The sequence below is a fragment of the Salvelinus namaycush genome, unplaced genomic scaffold (genome assembly GCF_016432855.1).
Source record: "Salvelinus namaycush isolate Seneca unplaced genomic scaffold, SaNama_1.0 Scaffold94, whole genome shotgun sequence".
NCBI classification, from domain to species: Eukaryota; Metazoa; Chordata; class Actinopteri; order Salmoniformes; family Salmonidae; genus Salvelinus; species Salvelinus namaycush.
In genome coordinates this window covers 241,116-265,164 of record NW_024061686.1, presented here as the reverse complement: position 1 = coordinate 265,164, position 24,049 = coordinate 241,116, and the positions used below count along the sequence as shown (strand labels likewise).

Sequence of the window (24,049 nt, the reverse complement as noted above, 5' to 3'; positions counted from 1 at the left end):
TGCTTCTAAGATATATTCTTTCAGTTCACTCACACATAAGCATAGAGAGAGGCTTGTGCTGCACATGTGCAGATCAAACACTGCAGGTTAAGTAGCCTACGTCGGCTGATGTCACCAATCACAGAACTGAAGCAAATCATACAATCTGTTCAGGTTGATATCAAGGGAAACGTGCTGGAAGTAAGGAACACAATACTGCCTATATTCTTCCATCCCTCCCTCTCTTCCTTCCTTTCTCCATCCCTCCCTCTCTTCCTTCCTTTCTCCATCCCTCCCTCTCTTCCTTCCTTTCTCCATCCCTCCCTCTCTTCCTTCCTTTCTCCATTCCTCCCTCTCTTCCTTCCTTTCTCCATTCCTCCCTCTCTTCCTTCCTTTCTCCATCCCTCCCTCTCTTCCTTCCTTTCTCCATCCCTCCCTCTCTTCCTTCCTTTCTCCATCCCTCCCTCTCTTCCTTCCTTTCTCCATTCCTCCCTCTCTTCCTTCCTTTCTCCATCCCTCCCTCTCTTCCTTCCTTTCTCCATCCCTCCCTCTCTTCCTTCCTTTCTCCATCCCTCCCTCTCTTCCTTCCTTTCTCCATCCCTCCCTCTCTTCCTTCCTTTCTCCATCCCTCCCTCTATTCCTTCCTTTCTCCATTCCTCCCTCTATTCCTTCCTTTCTCCATTCCTCCCTCTCTTCCTTCCTTTCTCCATTCCTCCCTCTCTTCCTTCCTTTCTCCATCCCTCCCTCTCTTCCTTCCTTTCTCCATCCCTCCCTCTCTTCCTTCCTTTCTCCATCCCTCCCTCTCTTCCTTCCTTTCTCCATTCCTCCCTCTCTTCCTTCCTTTCTCCATTCCTCCCTCTCTTCCTTCCTTTCTCCATTCCTCCCTCTCTTCCTTCCTTTCTCCATTCCTCCCTCTCTTCCTTCCTTTCTCCATCCCTCCCTTTCTTCCTTCCTTTTTCCATCCCTCCCTCTCTTCCTTCCTTTCTCCATCCCTCCCTCTCTTCCTTCCTTTCTCCATTCCTCCCTCTCTTCCTTCCTTTCTCCATCCCTCCCTCTCTTCCTTCCTTTCTCCATTCCTCCCTCTATTCCTTCCTTTCTCCATCCCTCCCTCTCTTCCTTCCTTTCTCCATCCCTCCCTCTCTTCCTTCCTTTCTCCATCCCTCCCTCTCTTCCTTCCTTTCTCCATCCCTCCCTCTCTTCCTTCCTTTCTCCATTCCTCCCTCTCTTCCTTCCTTTCTCCATTCCTCCCTCTCTTCCTTCCTTTCTCCATCCCTCCCTCTCTTCCTTCCTTTCTCCATCCCTCCCTCTCTTCCTTCCTTTCTCCATCCCTCCCTCTCTTCCTTCCTTCCTCCATTCCTCCCTCTCTTCCTTTCTTTCTACATTCCTCCCTCTCTTCCTTCCTTTCTCCATCCCTCCCTCTCTTCCTTCCTTTCTCCATTCCTCCCTCTCTTCCTTCCTTTCTCCATCCCTCCCTCTCTTCCTTCCTTTCTCCATCCCTCCCTCTCTTCCTTCCTTTCTCCATCCCTCCCTCTCTTCCTTCCTTTCTCCACCCCTCCCTCTCTTCCTTCCTTTCTCCATCCCTCCCTCTATTCCTTCCTTTCTCCATCCCTCCCTCTCTTCCTTCCTTTCTCCATCCCTCCCTCTCTTCCTTCCTTTCTCCATCCCTCCCTCTCTTCCTTCCTTTCTCCATCCCTCCCTCTCTTCCTTCCTTTCTCCATCCCTCCCTCTATTCCTTCCTTTCTCCATCCCTCCCTCTCTTCCTTCCTTTCTCCATTCCTCCCTCTCTTCCTTCCTTTCTCCATCCATCCCTCCCTCTCTTCCTTTCAGTTCACTCACACATAAGCATAGAGAGAGGCTTGTGCTGCACATGTGCAGATCAAACACTGCAGGTTAAGTAGCCTACGTCGGCTGATGTCACCAATCACAGAACTGAAGCAAATCATACAATCTGTTCAGGTTGATATCAAGGGAAACGTGCTGGAAGTAAGGAACACAATACTGCCTATATTCTTCCATCCCTCCCTCTCTTCCTTCCTTTCTCCATCCCTCCCTCTCTTCCTTCCTTTCTCCATCCCTCCCTCTCTTCCTTCCTTTCTCCATCCCTCCCTCTCTTCCTTCCTTTCTCCATTCCTCCCTCTCTTCCTTCCTTTCTCCATTCCTCCCTCTCTTCCTTCCTTTCTCCATCCCTCCCTCTCTTCCTTCCTTTCTCCATCCCTCCCTCTCTTCCTTCCTTTCTCCATCCCTCCCTCTCTTCCTTCCTTTCTCCATTCCTCCCTCTCTTCCTTCCTTTCTCCATCCCTCCCTCTCTTCCTTCCTTTCTCCATCCCTCCCTCTCTTCCTTCCTTTCTCCATCCCTCCCTCTCTTCCTTCCTTTCTCCATCCCTCCCTCTCTTCCTTCCTTTCTCCATCCCTCCCTCTATTCCTTCCTTTCTCCATTCCTCCCTCTATTCCTTCCTTTCTCCATTCCTCCCTCTCTTCCTTCCTTTCTCCATTCCTCCCTCTCTTCCTTCCTTTCTCCATCCCTCCCTCTCTTCCTTCCTTTCTCCATCCCTCCCTCTCTTCCTTCCTTTCTCCATCCCTCCCTCTCTTCCTTCCTTTCTCCATTCCTCCCTCTCTTCCTTCCTTTCTCCATTCCTCCCTCTCTTCCTTCCTTTCTCCATTCCTCCCTCTCTTCCTTCCTTTCTCCATTCCTCCCTCTCTTCCTTCCTTTCTCCATCCCTCCCTTTCTTCCTTCCTTTTTCCATCCCTCCCTCTCTTCCTTCCTTTCTCCATCCCTCCCTCTCTTCCTTCCTTTCTCCATTCCTCCCTCTCTTCCTTCCTTTCTCCATCCCTCCCTCTCTTCCTTCCTTTCTCCATTCCTCCCTCTATTCCTTCCTTTCTCCATCCCTCCCTCTCTTCCTTCCTTTCTCCATCCCTCCCTCTCTTCCTTCCTTTCTCCATCCCTCCCTCTCTTCCTTCCTTTCTCCATCCCTCCCTCTCTTCCTTCCTTTCTCCATTCCTCCCTCTCTTCCTTCCTTTCTCCATTCCTCCCTCTCTTCCTTCCTTTCTCCATCCCTCCCTCTCTTCCTTCCTTTCTCCATCCCTCCCTCTCTTCCTTCCTTTCTCCATCCCTCCCTCTCTTCCTTCCTTCCTCCATTCCTCCCTCTCTTCCTTTCTTTCTACATTCCTCCCTCTCTTCCTACCTTTCTCCATCCCTCCCTCTCTTCCTTCCTTTCTCCATTCCTCCCTCTCTTCCTTCCTTTCTCCATCCCTCCCTCTCTTCCTTCCTTTCTCCATCCCTCCCTCTCTTCCTTCCTTTCTCCATCCCTCCCTCTCTTCCTTCCTTTCTCCACCCCTCCCTCCCTTCCTTTCTCCATCCCTCCCTCTATTCCTTCCTTTCTCCATCCCTCCCTCTCTTCCTTCCTTTCTCCATCCCTCCCTCTCTTCCTTCCTTTCTCCATCCCTCCCTCTCTTCCTTCCTTTCTCCATCCCTCCCTCTCTTCCTTCCTTTCTCCATCCCTCCCTCTATTCCTTCCTTTCTCCATCCCTCCCTCTCTTCCTTCCTTTCTCCATTCCTCCCTCTCTTCCTTCCTTTCTCCATCCATCCCTCCCTCTCTTCCTTCCTTTCTCCATTCCTCCCTCTCTTCCTTCCTTTCTCCATTCCTCCCTCTCTTCCTTCCTTTCTACATCCCTCCCTCTCTTCCTTTCTTTCTCCATCCCTCCCTCTCTTCCTTCCTTTCTCCATCCCTCCCTCTATTCCTTCCTTTCTCCATTCCTCCCTCTATTCCTTCCTTTCTCCATTCCTCCCTCTCTTCCTTCCTTTCTCCATTCCTCCCTCTCTTCCTTCCTTTCTCCATCCCTCCCTCTCTTCCTTCCTTTCTCCATCCCTCCCTCTCTTCCTTCCTTTCTCCATCCCTCCCTCTCTTCCTTCCTTTCTCCATTCCTCCCTCTCTTCCTTCCTTTCTCCATTCCTCCCTCTCTTCCTTCCTTTCTCCATTCCTCCCTCTCTTCCTTCCTTTCTCCATTCCTCCCTTTCTTCCTTCCTTTCTCCATCCCTCCCTCTCTTCCTTTCTTTCTCCATCCCTCCCTCTCTTCCTTCCTTTCTCCATTCCTCCTACATCCCTACTTTCCTCCCTCTCTCCATCCCCCACCTCTTTCTCTTCATCCCTCCCTCCCTCTCTTCTTTGTGTAGTGATAAAGTCATCATGCTCTGAGAGAGAGAGAGAGAGAGAGAGAGAGAGAGAGAGAGAGAGAGAGAGAGAGAGAGAGAGAGAGAGAGAGAGAAACGGTGGATAGAGGGAAAAGGAGAGATGGGGTGATAGGAAGCGAGAATGGGAGAAAATACGAGAGAGTGAAATAAAGATTAAGAGGAAATAGAGAGAGAAACAGAGAAACTAATATAGAGAGAAACAGAGACAGATAGAGAGAAACAGAAGAACAGAGGGACAGAGAGACAGATAGAGAGAAACAGAGACAGATAGAGAGAAACAGAGAGAGAAACAGAAGAACAGAGAGACAGATAGAGAGAAACAGAGGAACAGCGAAACAGAGACAGATATAGAGATAGATACAGAGAAACAGAGAGACTAATATAGAGAGAAACAGAGAGAGAAACAGAAGAACAGAGACAGATAAAGAGATAGATAGAGAGAAACAGAGACAGATAGAGAGATAGATAGAGAGAAACAGAGACTAATATAGAGAGAAACAGAGAGAGAAACAGAAGAACAGAGACAGATAAAGAGATAGATAGAGAGAAACAGAGAGAGGAACAGAGAGACAAATATAGAGGTAGATATAGAGAGAGGTAGATAGAGAGAGAGAAACAGAGAGACAGCTAGATAGATAGATAAACAGAGAGACAGAAAGAGAGAGAGATAGATAAACCCGGAACACACCCACCATTCAGCCACTGGCACGATCCTGGTACAGCCACATGACTCTCTATAGTACCACTCGTGCTAACAGGATCACATCAGACAGACTCCAGGTCAGATCTAACACCAGAGTCAGCTGAGACAAGAACCAGAGTCACTGAGAGTAGGAGTGTGAGTGACCATGTTAAAGAGGTTTTGCTGACTTCCCCAGAGTCAGATTAACTTGTGGATACCATTTTTACGTATCTGCGTCCAGTATGAAGGAAGTTATTTTCGCGAGCCAATGCTAACTGGCGTTAGCACAAAGACTAACATGCTCCCCAGAGTCTAGCTTCATACTGGACACAGATATATAAAAATGGTATCCATGAGTTCATCTGACGCCAGGGAAGTCAGCAAAATCCTAACTATCCCTTTAAGGCTGATTCCTCTTTGGCTGCAAAGAGGACAGAGACACTCATCAGAGAGATAATGATGATGCCCGACTACATGATGACTGACTGACCCACTGACATTGACTAACTGACTGACTAACCGACTGACTGTGTGTGTGTGTTTGTGTGTTGCTGAGGCTGGGTCAAGGTGGTGTAATCTGTTTACCCAAAACAAGATTGTAATAAGTAGATGATTACTGCTTGGATTATTTATAAATTCAGAAAGGATGTTTGTGGAAAAGAATACATTATCACACCTTTCTGTTTTCTTAATGGTTTTTCAATTCAGCATTGAAAAAAGGCGCAAGTTTCAGTTTGTTGCACCTGACTCTCACCACAAGTCAGAGACCGCTACGATGACACAACAAATGTGTTTTCTGGATCCTTTTTGTCTTCTTCTAATGCCTCTTAAGGGGAAAGTAATCCAAAAGTCACTGAAAATAATCTGATTTATGTGATTGAGTTTGGGTAATCCAAAAGTTATGTTACCGATTACAATTTTGAACAGGTAACTAGTAACTAACGGATTACATTTAGAAAGTACCCAACCCTGTTAACCCATTTCTGTCTCGCTTTCTGCTTCCCAGGGGGGTTTAGTAGAGGAAAGGACGACAATGTGGCGGTCGCTGAAGCGAGATGACAAGGCGGCACAAGGCTTATCCTATTATCGTCTCAAAGTAACAGCTCTTTACTGCTCATGTGGTCCTGAGATAACATGGTGTAGGCATAGCAATGATAAAGCACATGAATGGAAAGAAGCACGAGAAAGAAACTCTCAGTTGAATGGCATTTGATATTATTTTAATGGATTTCCAGGAAAGAGAGGGAACGTTGAGGTCTCTTTCTTTCTTTGTTCTCTCTCTCTTTCCCTCTTTCTCTTTCCCACTCACTCTTTCTCTCTTTCTCTCTTTCTTTCCCTGCTGATTGTATCAGCTGTTCAGCCTTAGAAAGGCCATTATTCTCTGAGTGTGGAATGCCGGGGTGTTGAGGAGCACACTGTGGTGAGAGGATAAAGACAGAGAGAAAGGCTCAGGCTCATTCTGTCTGTGTGTGTATGTGTGTGTGTGTGTGTCTGTATGTGTGTGGCTGTGTGTGTGTGTGCATGCGAGCGTGCTTGTTTGTATGCATATGTGCATGCGTGTGTGTGTGTGTGTGTGTACTCAGTCTTACCTGCAGAGTAAGGCTCCTGTCTCTCCACACACACAAACTCCTTCCTCTCGTATCTGGCTCTGATCCACTGTTCCCGAAGGAGCCTGCAGAAACAGGTGTTTCTTTACTATATTTACTGTGTTTATGCTTGAAAACATTCACTGTCAATAATGTCTCATTAACCAACATGGATGACAGATCAGGGTGGTGTTCATTAGGGCACGCAACTCAAAATGTTTTGCAACGGAACACAAAAATAAGTATTTGTTATTGGACCAGTCCAGAGAGTTCCTCCCTGTTTCAGTCCGTTTGGTACCTAATGAACACAACCCTGGAGTTCTCATCCAGTGAGTGTATAATGGTGTACTTTTATTTTAAATATTATAAATATTATATTGCTCCTCTGCCCTGTCAAATAATCAGGATTGCCAAGTCAAAATATTGTTATTACAGAAATGATTGGAATGGACGGTCACCCATAAAAATACTTTGACACCCTTCTCTCCAATTCCCTCTGCCTCGCTCTGAATTTATCATTCCCATTTCACATCTTCCTCCCTCCCTCCCTTCCTCCCCCTGCCTTCCTCCCTCCTTCACCACCCTTGTCTTTCAACACTTTCCCTCACTATCTCTCTCTCCTCTCTCTTTCTGTCTTATCAGTAATCGGTCTTAAAATGCACACAGGCAACATGAACAAACACAAACGTATAAAGCCTGAGACTGTGTGTGTTTGTTTGCTCTGTCTCTCTACCACACCTCACCATCCTCCTCTCCTCTCTCTTGTGTATTCTACCCTTTCTAGTCTCTCTACCACACCATCCTCCTCTCCTCTCTCTTGTGTATTCTACCCTTTCTAGTCTCTCTACCACACCATCCTCCTCTCCTCTCTCTTGTGTATTCTACCCTTTCTAGTCTCTCTACCTCACCATCCTCCTCTCCTCTCTCTTGTGTATTCTACTCTTTCTAGTCTCTCTACCACACCTCACCATCCTCCTCTCCTCTCTCTTGTGTATTCTACTAGTTCTAGTCTCTCTACCACACCTCACCATCCTCCTCTCCTCTCTCTGGTGTATTCTACTCTTTCTAGTCTCTCTACCACACCTCACCATCCTCCTCTCCTCTCTCTGGTGTATTCTACTCTTTCTAGTCTCTCTACCACACCTCATCATCCTCCTCTCCTCTCTCTGGTGTATTCTACTCTTTCTAGTCTCTCTACCACACCTCACCATCCTCCTCTCCTCTCTCTGGTGTATTCTACTCTTTCTAGTCTCTCTACCACACCTCATCATCCTCCTCTCCTCTCTCTTGTGTATTCTACTCTTTCTAGTCTCTCTACCACACCTCACCATCCTCCTCTCCTCTCTCTGGTGTATTCTACTCTTTCTAGTCTCTCTACCACACCTCATCATCCTCCTCTCCTCTCTCTGGTGTATTCTACTCTTTCTAGTCTCTCTACCACACCTCATCATCCTCCTCTCCTCTCTCTGGTGTATTCTACTCTTTCTAGTCTCTCTACCACACCTCACCATCCTCCTCTCCTCTCTCTTGTGTATTCTACCCTTTCTAGTCTCTCTACCACACCATCCTCCTCTCCTCTCTCTTGTGTATTCTACCCTTTCTAGTCTCTCTACCACACCATCCTCCTCTCCTCTCTCTTGTGTATTCTACCCTTTCTAGTCTCTCTACCACACCACACCATCCTCCTCTCCTCTCTCTTGTGTATTCTACTCTTTCTAGTCTCTCTACCACACCTAATCAACCCTCCTCTCCTCTCTCTGGTGTATTCTACTCTTTCTAGTCTCTCTACCACACCACACCATCCTCCTCTCCTCTCTCTTGTGTATTCTACCCTTTCTAGTCTCTCTACCACACCTCATCAACCCTCCTCTCCTCTCTCTGGTGTATTCTACTCTTTCTAGTCTCTCTACCACACCTCACCATCCTCCTCTCCTCTCTCTTGTGTATTCTACCCTTTCTAGTCTCTCTACCACACCTCACCATCCTCCTCTCCTCTCTCTTGTGTATTCTACTCTTTCTAGTCTCTCTACCACACCTCATCAACCCTCCTCTCCTCTCTCTGGTGTATTCTACTCTTTCTAGTCTCTCTACCACATCTCACCATCCTCCTCTCCTCTCTCTTGTGTATTCTACTAGTTCTAGACTCTCTACCACACCTCACCATCCTCCTCTCCTCTCTCTGGTGTATTCTACTCTTTCTAGTCTCTCTACCACACCTCACCATCCTCCTCTCCTCTCTCTGGTGTATTCTACTCTTTCTAGTCTCTCTACCACACCTCATCATCCTCCTCTCCTCTCTCTGGTGTATTCTACTCTTTCTAGTCTCTCTACCACACCTCACCATCCTCCTCTCCTCTCTCTTGTGTATTCTACTCTTTCTAGTCTCTCTACCACACCTCACCATCCTCCTCTCCTCTCTCTTGTGTATTCTACTCTTTCTAGTCTCTCTACCACACCTCATCAACCCTCCTCTCCTCTCTCTGGTGTATTCTACTCTTTCTAGTCTCTCTACCACACCTCATCATCCTCCTCTCCTCTCTCTGGTGTATTCTACTCTTTCTAGTCTCTCTACCACACCTCACCATCCTCCTCTCCTCTCTCTTGTGTATTCTACTAGTTCTAGTCTCTCTACCACACCTCACCATCCTCCTCTCCTCTCTCTTGTGTATTCTACTCTTTCTAGTCTCTCTACCACACCTCACCATCCTCCTCTCCTCTCTCTTGAGTATTCTACTCTTTCTAGTCTCTCTACCACACCTCATCATCCTCCTCTCCTCTCTCTTGTGTATTCTACTCTTTCTAGTCTCTCTACCACACCTCATCATCCTCCTCTCCTCTCTCTGGTGTATTCTACTCTTTCTAGTCTCTCTACCACACCTCACCATCCTCCTCTCCTCTCTCTTGTCGCTCTACTCTATTGCGTGTGGTTGCCTCTCACCTCACCATCCTCCTCTCCTCTCTCTGGTTGCTCTACTCTATTGCGTGTGGTTGTCTCACACCTCACCATCCTCCTCTCCTCTCTCTTGTCTCTCTACTCTATTGCGTGTGGTTGTCTCTCACCTCACCATCCTCCTCTCCTCTCTCTTGTCTCTCTACTCTATTGCGTGTGGTTGTCTCACACCTCACCATCCTCCTCTCCTCTCTCTTGTCTCTCTACTCTATTGCGTGTGGTTGTCTCTCACCTCATCATCCTCCTCTCCTCTCTCTGGTCTCTCTACTCTATTGCGTGTGGTTGTCTCTCACCTCACCATCCTCCTCTCCTCTCTCTGGTTGCTCTACTCTATTGCGTGTGGTTGCCTCTCACCTTCCCAGATCTCCCCAGCAGTAGAAACCCTGTGTAGCAGCTTAACATATTGTTGGTGATTGTGTTGTTATTGATTTCACTGGAGGCCATTCACTGGTTGAATCAACATTGTTTCCACGTCATTTCAACCCCAAAAAATGGATGTGATTGAATCAACGTGGAGAAAACAAGTTAGATTTGCAAAAAGTCCTAGTTCATATCTAAATCCAATGACATTTTGAAATGTTTTTCTGATTTTACATTGAAATCACGTTAGTTGACAACTCAACCAAATGTAAATGAATACTAGACGTTGAACTGACGTCTGTGCCCAGTGGGACTGTTACCCCCCAGGAGAACCAGGCTGAGGACTCCATTTGGAAGGGTACTGTAAACACTTGGGCCATTATCTTACATCCGGTAGCGTCACTCCTACACTCGTCTCTCAACCAGAGCAAGCGGAATCCTCGAGCGATCTGACGTAAGACAGTGAATGCACTGTGGCTGCATTCCAAACTGTTGCCTTTCCTCTGGCCTCGGCCATTGATGACTAAACATTGCACCCCTGAAAGGAGGAATAGGTATATATAAGGGTGTTTCTGTATAGGTAACCAACATCTGGTAATGGTTCTACCTCCATAACTCTACGTGGAGCTTCCTCCATATGACTAGAACCCATTTAGTCTTTGAGAAGTTGTCATTTTACAGGTGTGCCAATGAGAAGCCCACAAGTTTAAAGTTGGTCATGTTTGGTGAAGTTTGGTAAGCCAGGACAGCAGACGTTTGTTCATGTTGGTTACATTGTATTGTGTTATGTTACAGTGTTTAGAGGGCCACTGAGAGGAGCGGTCACACAGACAGAGGGTGACCCAGCTGAGCGAACTGGATCATGGTATGAAGGGGTGGGTGGTTAGGCCAGAGGTCTATGTATGTTGGACAGTTGTAGGGCCAGGGACCAAGACACTTACTGGCAGTCTGTGTGTGTTGGACGGTTGTAGGGCCAGGGACCAAGACACTTACTGGCAGTCTGTTTGTGTTGGACGGTTGTAGGGCCAGGGACTAAGACACTTACTGGCAGTCTGTTTGTGTTGGACGGTTGTAGGGCCAGGGACCAAGACACTTACTGGCAGTCTGTGTGTGTTGAACGGTTGTAGGGCCAGGGACCAAGACACTTACTGGCAGTCTGTGTGTGTTGAACGGTTGTAGGGCCAGGGACCAAGACACTTACTGGCAGTCTGTGTGTGTTGGACGGTTGTAGGGCCAGGGACCAAGACACCTACTGGCAGTCTGTGTGTGTTGGACGGTTGTAGGGCCAGGGACCAAGACACTTACTGGCAGTCTGTGTGTGTTGGACGGTTGTAGGGCCAGGGACCAAGACACCTACTGGCAGTCTGTGTGTGTTGGACGGTTGTAGGGCCAGGGACCAAGACACTTACTGGCAGTCTGTGTGTGTTGAACGGTTGTAGGGCCAGGGACCAAGACACTTACTGGCAATCTGTGTGTGTTGGACGGTTGTAGGGCCAGGGACCAAGACACTTACTGGCAGTCTGTGTGTGTTGGACGGTTGTAGGGCCAGGGACCAAGACACTTACTGGCAGTCTGTGTGTGTTGGACGGTTGTAGGGCCAGGGACCAAGACACTTACTGGCAGTCTGTGTGTGTGGGACGGTTGTAGGGCCAGGGACCAAGACACTTACTGGCAGTCTGTGTGTGTTGGACGGTTGTAGGGCCAGGGACCAAAACACTTACTGGCAGTCTGTGTGTGTGGGACGGTTGTAGGGCCAGGGACCAAGACACTTACTGGCAGTCTGTGTGTGTTGGACGGTTGTAGGGCCAGGGACCAAGACACTTACTGGCAGTCTGTGTGTGTTGGACGGTAGTAGGGCCAGGGACCAAGACACTTACTGGCAGTCTGTGTGTGTTGGACGGTTGTAGGGCCAGGGACCAAGACACTTACTGGCAGTCTGTGTGTGTGGGACGGTTGTAGGGCCAGGGACCAAGACACTTACTGGCAGTCTGTGTGTGTTGGACGGTAGTAGGGCCAGGGACCAAGACACTTACTGGCAGTCTGTGTGTGTGGGACGGTTGTAGGGCCAGGGACCAAGACACTTACTGGCAGTCTGTGTGTGTTGGACGGTTGTAGGGCCAGGGACCAAGACACTTACTGGCAGTCTGTGTGTGTTGGACGGTAGTAGGGCCAGGGACCAAGACACTTACTGGCAGTCTGTGTGTGTTGGACGGTTGTAGGGCCAGGGACCAAGACACTTACTGGCAGTCTGTGTGTGTTGGACGGTAGTAGGGCCAGGGACCAAGACACTTACTGGCAGTCTGTGTGTGTTGGACGGTTGTAGGGCCAGGGACCAAGACACTTACTGGCAGTCTGTGTGTGTTGGACGGTTGTAGGGCCAGGGACCAAGACACTTACTGGCAGTCTGTGTGTGTGGGACGGTTGTAGGGCCAGGGACCAAGACACTTACTGGCAGTCTGTGTGTGTTGGACGGTTGTAGGGCCAGGGACCAAAACACTTACTGGCAGTCTGTGTGTGTGGGACGGTTGTAGGGCCAGGGACCAAGACACTTACTGGCAGTCTGTGTGTGTTGGACGGTAGTAGGGCCAGGGACCAAGACACTTACTGGCAGTCTGTGTGTGTGGGACGGTTGTAGGGCCAGGGACCAAGACACTTACTGGCAGTCTGTGTGTGTTGGACGGTTGTAGGGCCAGGGACCAAGACACTTACTGGCAGTCTGTGTGTGTTGGACGGTAGTAGGGCCAGGGACCAAGACACTTACTGGCAGTCTGTGTGTGTTGGACGGTTGTAGGGCCAGGGACCAAGACACTTACTGGCAGTCTGTGTGTGTTGGACGGTAGTAGGGCCAGGGACCAAGACACTTACTGGCAGTCTGTGTGTGTTGGACGGTTGTAGGGCCAGGGACCAAGACACTTACTGGCAGTCTGTGTGTGTTGGACGGTAGTAGAAAACAGGCACCTTCTGTTCATATTTGGCCTTAGCAGCATCGTTGCCGTTGGACGCCATAAACTGCAATCACAGAGAGAAAGAGATGTTTAATGAGCTGGGTTTCACTCACACACACACTCATGCATACATGCACATACACACACTGTGCTGGCATGCACACAAGATCAATACCAAACCTTGACACCTCCCCTTTATCTCTGGCCTCCCACCCCTTTTTCTCTCATTCTGCCTTCCTTCAAGTCATTTAGTCTCCATCTCCCTTCTTTCCCTTCCTCCATCAATCACCTGCCAGAATTAGGGCTGAGAGGCTGTCCTCTCAGCCCTAACAACACTGCCCCCCATACACACACACACACACACACAAACACACCACACAAACACAAACACACACACAACCACACCACACAAATACAAACACAGACACACACAAATACAAACACAAACACAGACACAACACACCACACAGACACGCACACACACACAACACACCACACAAACACACACACAAACACAGACACACACACACCACACAAACACACACACACACACACACACACAGAACCAATGGCAAACTCAAATCATCTCTACCTCTGCATCACTCCATGGGTCCAGCAGAACACTCACCTCTACCTCTGCATCACTCCATGGGTCCAGCAGGACAGACTTGACTTTGCTGATCTGGGAGATGTTTCTATGGAGACCCGAGCAGCTCTGACACACAAACACACCCAGGGTGTAGGACGCCCACTCCGGGTCTGAAAAACACACACACACACACACACACACACACACACACACACACACACACACACACACACACACACACACACACACACACACACACACACACACACACACACACACACACACAGAAGACATGCATACATGCACACAGGAAACACCCTTAGCAACAATGACAGTACTAGAAATGAGGAAGTTCATTTCCGGGCTGCCTCAGACTAACAGAGACAGAACAGGCCACTACTACCATGACATGGTGACCACAGACCTCTAGACTGACATCTTAAAGGTCCAATGCAGCCGCTTTTATTTCAATATCATAGCATTTCTGGAATCTATTAAGTACTTTACTGTGATTGTTTTCAATTAAAATGGTCAAAAGGAACCAAAATAGCTTCTTAACAAAGAGCAATTTCTCAAACAAGAGTTGTGCTAGGACTGTCTGGGAGTGGTCTGAGTGGAGAGGGGAAAACTAACTGTTATTGGCAGAGGTTTGAAACTCTCTTTCTTATTGGTCTAACTAATCGTGATGTCACCAGGCAGGCCAAAACTCCATACCACCAAAACTTCCTGAAATTTCAGCCGGTCTTTTCAAACAGCTCTTATACGAAAAGGACATTATCATCATTTTAATTAAAGTATTATTCCAACCTCATAGTGTGTAAATATATATATAAAACACAGGAAAATGACTGCACTGGGCCTTATAGTTCTAGTTCTCATTGAGCCCAGTGATAATCTATGTCTGCTACTTCCTGTCTGCATCTACACTATCTTCATAGTAAATAAATAAGTACAACACTGTTACAAGAAGAAGCATTTATTAGTTGAGAAGATAATATGTTGAAAGCTTGAGATTTGTTTTATAAATTGTTTCTGTCATACAGTGACAAAGAGAGTCTGTATGAAAAAGAGGGAGGACAGTCTCTGTGCAAACAAATTGAGCTAATGAGGTAAAGGATCCCCAGCTCATTTCCAGAGTGGCTTCATAGTAAATGCTTCTACACCTGCATTACTAGCTGTTTGGGGTTTTAGGCTGGGTGTCTGTACAGCACTTCGAGATATCAGCTGATGTACGAAGGGCTATATAAAATAAAATTGATTGATTGATTGATAGTATCCACTGGTCATGAACCAGACCATTAGCACTCCCGTCAGAGTGTCTGGCTAAACGTCTGCTATTACGAGACTGTCCTCCTGTGGGGGCTGGTGTCGGGAGGGAAGGGAGGATGGTTCTCCTATGTGTCTGATAATTGGGGGGGAAGGGGAGGGGGGGACAGAAGGCGTGACGGAGTCTATCAGACACCACGGAGTCTCACCTTGAGTCATCGTTATGGGGTAGCGTTTCCCACAGACACTATATGTGGCTCAACGCTGCTCCTGACATAGACACCAGAAACAAACAGTTTGGGAGGAATCCCTGAATATATTTACTGTAATACATACAGACCCTATGGGTTCATCTGGTGTAGCAACTGAACTTCAGCAGGCCTCTTATGCCTGCTACTGACAGAGGAGTATGAAGGCAACACATACCTTTCCTTTCTGGGATGAATAACATATTGATATGCCAAGGCAATTGTACAGCAGTAGAAGTGTTTCTCGCTAGGACCAGATGTGAATCTATTGCTTCATACAGACAGTATTTGGTGACCTCAATCAACAAAACCTGCAACCTGCACCTTTAACACCATCAGTATTTCACTGCCTCCTCGACAGACAGACAGACAGACAGACAGACGACAGACAGACAGACAGACAGACAGACAGACAGACAGACAGACAGACAGACAGACAGACAGACAGACAGACAGACAGACAGACAGACAGACAGACAGAGACAAACAGACGGATGGACAGACAAAAGGACAGATGGACAGACAAACGGACAGACAAACGGACAGACAGACAGAGACAAACAGACGGATGGACAGACAAACGGACAGACGGACAGACAAACGGACAGACAAACGGACAGACAAACGGACAGACAGACAGAGACAAACAGACGGATGGACAGACAAAAGGACAGACGGACAGACAAACGGACAGACAAACGGACAGACAGACAGAGACAAACAGACAAATGGACAGACAAACGGACAGACAGACAGAGACAAACAGACGGATGGACAGACAAACGGACAGACGGACAGACAAACGGACAGACAAACGGACAGACAAACGGACAGACAGACAGAGACAAACAGACGGATGGACAGACAAAAGGACAGACGGACAGACAAACGGACAGACAAACGGACAGACAGACAGAGACAAACAGAGGGATGGACAGACAAACGGACAGACGGACAGACAAACGGACAGACAAACGGACAGACAAACGGACAGACAGACAGAGACAAACAGACGGATGTACAGACAAAAGGACAGACGGACAGACAAACGGACAGACAAACGGACAGACAGACAGAGACAAACAGACGGATGGTCAGACAAAAGGACAGACGGACAGACAGAGGGAATCTTTAGAGCCCTATGACCCCTGGAAAGCATACTGCTCTGCTGTAACAAGATATGCTATAACTTCCTGTAAGTATTTTTACTAAAAACACTCTCATGTGGCTCAGTATGTTTGCATAAAATTTAGCTTTAATACAAGGGAGCCAAGAAAGAGTGATTTGAAGCACATTCTAGTGTCATTCTCGGCCTTTAGGGCCTATATTCTGTTTTACAGTCTGTCCCCAACATCAGCACAGGTCGCAGTAAGTTCAACCTAAACTGGAAAAGGCAGAGCCTGTGGTCAAAATATGATGAAAGCAACAGAAGACTAGAAGAATGTGGTAAATGTAATTTCCTGCATGAGCTCTCTGGCTATGCCGAAGTACATTGTTTGTAGACTGTATGTCTGATCAGCATTGTTGTGTGAGATGCTTTTATTCTGTTTATGTTTCAGTGGCTGCTGTTTATGACGGGGCCATAGAAATAGAGCAAGTCGTTTTCTATGGAGGATGCAGTCATTGTATGTAACTCATGTAACTCAGCCAAACAGCACACCAGGGTATAACCATTAGAGACAGTGATATCCTTAAGTAGCCTGCCACTGCTCTGTTGCACTTAGATATACATCTACCAATTAAAGGGATAGTGAGGGATATACAGTACATCTACCAATTAAAGGGATAGTGGGGGATATACAGTACATCTACCAATTAAAGGGATAGTGGGGGATATACAGTACATCTCCCAATTAAAGGGATAGTGGGGGATATACAGTACATCTCCCAATTAAAGGGATAGTGGGGGATATACAGTACATCTCCCAATTAAAGGGATAGTGGGGGATATACAGTACATCTCCCAATTAAAGGGATAGTGGGGGATATACAGTACATCTCCCAATTAAAGGGATAGTGGGGGATATACAGTACATCTACCAATTAAAGGGATAGTGGGGGATATACAGTACATCTCTCAATTAAAGGGATAGTGGGGGATATACAGTATATCTCCCAATTAAAGGGATAGTGGGGGATATACAGTACATCTACCAATTAAAGGGATAGTGGGGGATATACAGTACATCTCTCAATTAAAGGGATAGTGGGGGATATACAGTACATCTACCAATTAAAGGGATAGTGGGGGATATACAGTACATCTCCCAATTAAAGGGATAGTGGGGGATATACAGTACATCTCCCAATTAAAGGGATAGTGGGGGATATACAGTACATCTCCCAATTAAAGGGATAGTGGGGGATATACAGTACATCTCCCAATTAAAGGGATAGTGGGGGATATACAGTACATCTACCAATTAAAGGGATAGTGGGGGATATACAGTACATCTCCCAATTAAAGGGATAGTGGGGATATGCAGTACATCTACCAATTAAAGGGATAGTGGGGGATATACAGTACATTTCCCAATTAAAGGGATAGTGTGGGATATACAGTACATCTACCAATTAAAGGGATAGTGGGGGATATACAGTACATCTACAAATTAAAGCGATAGTGGGGGATATACAGTACATCTCCCAATTAAAGGGATAGTGGGGGATATACAGTACATCTACCAATTAAAGGGATAGTGGGGGATATACAGTACATCTCCCAATTAAAGGGATAGTGGGGATATACAGTACATCTCTCAATTAAAGGGATAGTGGGGGATATACAGTACATCTACCAATTAAAGGGATAGTGGGGGATATACAGTACAACTACCAATTAAAGGGATAGTGGGGATATACAGTACATCTACCAATTAAAGGGATAGTGGGGGGATATACAGTACATCTCCCAATTAAAGGGATAGTGGGGGATATACAGTACATCTACCAATTAAAGGGATAGTGGGGGATATACAGCACATCTCCCAATTAAAGGGATAGTGCGAGATGATCATAAACCTGCAAAAAAGACGAGTCACACAGTGAGTAGATTTATGTTTATGGTAAATTCCACAGAGCGAGGGAGGGTGGGGGATGGCAAAGATATTGAGAGATAGAAGAGGAACAACGGACAAGAGGAGAGGACAGAAAAGAGACAGGTGAGGAAAAGAAAAATGGAGAAGGCATTGAGTGAAATTGAGAGAAAGAGAGACAGATACAGAGAGAGACACAGAGAGGGAGAGAGAGACAGAGACACAGAGAGAGAGAGAGAGAGAGAGAGAGAGAGAGAGAGAGAGAGAGAGAGAGAGAGAGAGAGAGAGAGAGAAACCTTCAGGGTTGTGAGGTCTGGGGTCTGCTCACCAACCAAGAATTCACAAAATGGGACAAACACCAAATTCAGACTCTGCATGCAGAATGCTGCAAAAATGTCCTCAGTGTACAACGTAAAACACCAAATAATGCATGCAGAGCCGATACCCACTAATGATCAAAATCCAGAAAAGAGACGTTAAATTCTACAAACACCTAAAAGGAAGTGATTCCCAAACCTTCCATAACAAAGCCATCACCTACAGAGAAATTAACCTAGAGGAGAGCCCCCTAAGCAAGCTGGTCCTGGGGCTCTGTTCACAAACACCAACAGACCCCACAGAGCCCCAGGACAGCAACACTATTAGACCCAACCAAATCATGAGAAAACAAAAAGATAATTACTTGACACACAACTGGAATGCTATTTGGCTCTAAACAGAGAGTACTGACACAAAATTAAGGAAATCTTGGACTATGTACAGACTCAGTGAGCATCGCCTTGCTATTGAGGAAGGCCCCCAAAGGCAGACCTGGCTTTCAAGAGAAGACAGGCTATGTGCGCACTGCCCACAAAGTGAGGTAGAAATTGAGCTGCACTTCCTAACCTCCTGCCAATGTATGACCATATTAGAGACACATATTTCCCTCAGATTACACAGACCCACAAAGAATTTGAAAACAAATCCAATTTTTCTAAACTCCCATATCTATTGGGTGAAATACCACAGTGTGCCATCACAGCAGCAAGATCTGTGACCTGTTGCCACAAGAAAAGGACAACCAGTGAAGAACAAACACCACTGTAAATACAACCTATATTTACGTCTATTTATTTTCTCTTTTGTACTTTAACCATTTGCACATCATTACAACACTGTGTATAGACATAATATGACTGATATGATTTGAAATGTCTTTGTTGTTTTGGAACTTTTGTAAGTGTAATATTTACTGTTATTTTTTTATTGTTTATTTCACTTTTGTTTATTATCTATTTCACTTGCTTTGGCAATGGAAACATATGTTTCCCATGCCAATAAAGCCCTTACATTGAAATTGAATTGAGAGAGAGTGAGAATGAGTGAGAGAAAGAGAGAGAGAGACAGACAGAGAGTGAGTGACTGAGTGAGTGAGTGAGTGAGTGAGTGAATGAGTGAGTGAGTGAGTGAGTGAGTGAGTGAGTGAGTGAGTGAGTGAGTGAGTGAGTGAGTGAGTGAGTGAGTGAGTGAGTGAGTGAGTGAGTGAGTGAGTGAGTGAGTGAGTGAGAGAGTGAGAGTGGGTGAGAGGCCATGACGAGGGGCATTGTCTGTTAGACCAACCAACCTTCACATCTTCCTGTTATTAAATTATTTTTTTACTTATTCTCATTAGTAAAAAACAACCCCATCCCCCCACCCTTGATTATTGTTGTTACTGATTGTCCTGTTTGTGACAATCTTGAAATATTATGTTTAATTATGTTTTTATTGATTTTGTTAATTTATCATTTCCAAAGTGCTCTTTGGCAATATGTACATTGATATGTCATGCCAATAAAGCAATACAACATTGAGAGAGAAAGAGAGAGAAAGTAGTGTGATGACAGAATCTACTTGGCATGGTTCCAAATTATATTGCACATTTACAGTTTACAATTATGAGTGTACAGTATGACATGGTTTATCTCAACCAACCATCTCTTCTCTAAATTACAGAAAGTAATGGCACAAACCCATACAATACACTCAGTACACCAGTCATGCTGTGAGATTCGAAAGACAGACAGACAGACAGACAGACAGACAGACAGACAGACAGACAGACAGACAGACAGACAGACAGACAGACAGACAGACAGACAGACAGACAGACAGACAGACAGACAGACAGACAGACAGTTTGCTCATTCTAACAGCTATATTACTATATATAACTATACTCATACTAACGAAATACACATAGGCTGTTTAGAGAGACATTTACTTAGACAACAATGGGTGACTGACACTTTAGCATGTGTCCCAGAATTTCCAAATGAGAAGCTATCTGTTGTATCTTTTGTTTAAAATCTACTAAAAGAAACACTCACATCATCCCTGATCCCATCAACCCAAAAAGATGGAAGAATTAAATGAATAAAGAAGAGATACAACCCCAAGAGGCTGTACAGTCCCTATACTGACCAGATACTGCTACTAGCAGAGAAACATCTGAATGAATTCCACCTTGTAGATACTGTATTTCTTTCAAAAGCCAAGCAGAACAAGACATAACTGTGAACTCTGTGACCTGGGCTCCAGAGATGAGCTCATAGCTGAGTCACCATGGGAACGTGTGGGTGTGCTCAGCACTCAGCCTTGGGTTATGCTCATTAGGGCATGTAACAAAAAAAATGCTTTACATTATGCAACGGAGCAAAATAAATTGAGCTTCTTATTGGACAATTCTAGGCAATCTGTCCCTGTTTCAGTGAGTTTTTCTTCCATTTGGTTCCTAATGAACACAACCCTGGAGTATCTATCGTCTCCATGCAGAGCAGACTGGCTCCACAGGCTAAACTGGCCCTCTGATCCACATGATTGATAGCACAGCACTCCTGATGAAATATTAGTGTCTCTTGGCATTGGCCTTATGAAAGAGCAGGTGGCATCTGCAGGATTTAAAAGATGACAGTGTTCTACTATGTGATGAGGCCCATGAAAAAAATAAAAAAGCTCTTTACAGTTAAGTATGACATACTGTGTGTCTCGTCCTCTCATATCACTGACATCTTGTAAGAACGGGAAGCTATATTCCAAATTTACTGATGTCTTATTTTGTCACCATGTTATCAAATCAAATTGTATTGGTCACATACACATGGTTAGCAGATGTTATTGCTAGTGTAGCGAAATGCTTGTGGGACTAGAAGCGAGGCAGCCATCTCAAACAAAACATATTGCAGATCCTCTTACATTCTTACAAGAAACACTTGATACAGAAGGAGGCAGGCAGACTTCCTGAGGAATCTAAATGATCCATAAGGAGAGTTAAATGATTTAATGATGGAATACAGTAGATTTTATGTTGACTGGACCCTCTTAAGTCTTTTCAAAATCCATGCAGTTGCTATTCATTGCACATATGAATTACTACCCTGAAAATAAATATCACTATTTGACTTCGAGCCTTGACTTGTATAGCATAGTAACTGCTACAGTGGATGGAACCAGGGGATTAATATAGCATAGATCGAGGTTAATGGCAGGGCACGTCCACTTGAATGAGTCATAGCATTAAGAAATCATAAATAGTCTGTAACGTATTCCTGGTCAGTGGACACAATAAGCTTATGAAGACTGTATTACAACCTACATTATGATTAGATGCAGGTCTCACTCTGTTGAGGTAGATAAAGTTATAGACTGGCATTGGTCAGATGGGCAGTGTGCCAGGGATAGAGAGAGAGAGCCTGGGGAACTCACACAGGGAATTAGGCCTAAATCCCAAAATATGATGTTATTCTGTCAGTCAGCCTGTCTGTCTGTCTGCCTGTCACTCTCTCAAGGTTCCAGTCTCTTGCTCTCTCTCTGATACAAACATTTAAATGTTCACCAGATTTCACTCTATTGTTATGCAATGACACCAGTTTGACTTCACTAGAGTGTAAACAGACACATATAACTCTGAAAACTGCAAACAACTGAGCACTCCAGTAGCCTACTGTACTTGCATGTCTGCATCTCGGATTTACATACAGAATAATACGAAATCCTCTGAGACCAGGCTGTGCAGTGAACATGATCGCTAGACTCCAATCACCCAAATCAAAACACATTTACACCATCAAGACAGATAATTCCTATATTAACCTACCCGCAACTTGATGGTATATGGTCTGTGATTAAATAATCCATTATCTAATGCGAGAGGGTAGCGCTGCTTGCGTGGCGAAACGCAACGACCTTGTTCATAGCCTACCTGTCTGGAGATTGGCGCGCGCCACCTGACCTGACATACTTGAGACATTGATGCGACCATAGTAGCCTAGACTGTACCTGCAGCTCCGCAATCCACACAGCTCCCGTTCCCTGGTCTTTCCAACAGCTTTAACAAAAGCTGTTTATTCTTTTCTTGATCCGTAGCCATGTTGAGAATGTATTTTCTAATTAAATTAATTGATCGACTCCAAACCCGCGAAAGTGAAGGCTGAAGGCTGTTCGAGCGTAGTTAAATAATATCCACTGTAGTTGTCACTCACTGGACACCGGGGGCTGTGATGTGATGAAAACACGATCACATCTGAAACATGGGAAATATTGTCCACGTCGCAATAATTATTATGAAAACATATATCCAACGAAATGTACAGCTGAATATTCCGTGTGATTTCCACCCTACTCTTAACTCCCAGTTCCTGCTCTCTACACATCAGTGTTCTCTATATCTCTCTCTCAAAAGTGAGACCTCAAGCGGACATTCAGTTCTTGAAAACATTTTCCAAGGCACTCCCATTACAAACAATTTCCCTTCCGTTTTGCTTCATCTTAATCGATAACTTTATTGATTCTCTGTAGCTCAGGCTGGCTGAAATGTCATGTTGGCAAAAACGGGCATTTACCTGTTCTGGAATGTTTAGTCCGCTGAAAAGTATAATGGAATTTGTGCTACCAACTGACTAAAATGTATATTCGGTAGAAAAAGACTAATCAGTAGGTGCCCATTCACATCACTTGGGGGTGAGTGGGGCATCAGTCACACACTGTAAGGGTACTACATTATTTATGGCTCTGCTCCCTCCACCTTTCCTTCAGATGAATAATCTTGAACATTAGAGGGCGGTAGAGCTGCATCTTGGCGTTTTATTACCGCTCTCTTGACAACTCACCGGCATCCAGCAAATTTAGTGACGTCTCCATTTCAAGAGAATGTAGACCAATGTAGACCTAAACTTTAAACCAGCAATGAATCCACAGAACACTAAAATGGCAGTATGAAGATGACTCTTTCTGGTCATCCTCAAGAGCTTTACTGCGCATCATCTTATTTATTTAGCCTTTATTTAACCAGGAAACTACTGTAGGAACCTTGTTTGCAAGTGGGGCAATAGGTCACCAGGAAATAGTCAAAGTTGCATTGAATATTTGAATTTTTTTTAATTTTTGTTTGACGTTTGGATGTAGAGTGTTGCATTCAGAAGAATTAATACAAGTAGGCAGCAGACCAATAATAAGATATTTTACCATTCGGCAAACTGTTACTAAACCACCTAGCCAGTCTACTGATTTTGCTACACTCTTTATGTCTATGGATCCTAGGCATAGCTAAATGGTCTGTAACCTGATTGAATATTGTGTGCATTTACATGAGAAGTCAGAGTATGCAGGCCGTGTTGTATGCATGTGCCTCCATGAAACAGCAACCTTACCTAGGTCCAGGTCCAGCTCCGTCTCCTTGGTCGGCCGGCCCAAGCAGATTATTGTGTGTTCAGTTGATGGTGACAGAAATAAGTACAGTGGGGTCCAAAATGATGGGGTCCCTTGATAAAGATTCATTTAAAAAAAGACTGCATTAAATAAATAATACAAAATACTGAGCTACATTGTACTCTCAATAAAATGTCAATGTTCTATTATTTTATACTAATACAATTGCTCAGAGAAAGAGATTATGTTGAACAAGTAATACAAAAAAAAACGTTTCCAATCCATGTGCCAATGCCTTTTAGCAAACTCCAGGCGGTGCCATGGTCAGATGACATGAAATTAGAGCTCTTAGGCCACGCACACCAAGAGTGGGTCTGGCCTTCAAAAGAACAACGCATATGCAGAAAATACTTCATCCCTACTGACTGCAAAGGGAAGCACAGCCACGAGCTGCCCAGTGACACGAGCTTACCAGATGAGCTAAATCACTTATATGCTCGCTTCGAGGCAAGAAACACTGAGGCATGCATGAGAGCATCAGCTGTTCCGGATGACT

At 45.5% G+C, this 24,049-nt stretch overlaps 1 protein-coding gene across 1 annotated transcript in view; it reads right to left on the bottom strand.

The window, feature by feature from the left end:
• Window positions 1-22,434, bottom strand: part of LOC120043493 (arf-GAP with dual PH domain-containing protein 1-like) — a 30,799-nt gene extending 8,365 nt beyond the window's left edge. The window contains exons 1-4 of the mRNA XM_038988087.1: window positions 22,126-22,434; window positions 13,320-13,450; window positions 12,664-12,755; window positions 6,440-6,522 (exon numbers count right to left, since the gene is read on the bottom strand). Coding sequence (XP_038844015.1) covers window positions 6,440-6,522; window positions 12,664-12,755; window positions 13,320-13,450; window positions 22,126-22,216 — 397 coding nt within the window. The 5' untranslated portion in view covers window positions 22,217-22,434. The remainder of the gene's footprint in view (window positions 1-6,439; window positions 6,523-12,663; window positions 12,756-13,319; window positions 13,451-22,125) is intronic.
• Window positions 22,435-24,049: the final 1,615 nt, after the last annotated feature.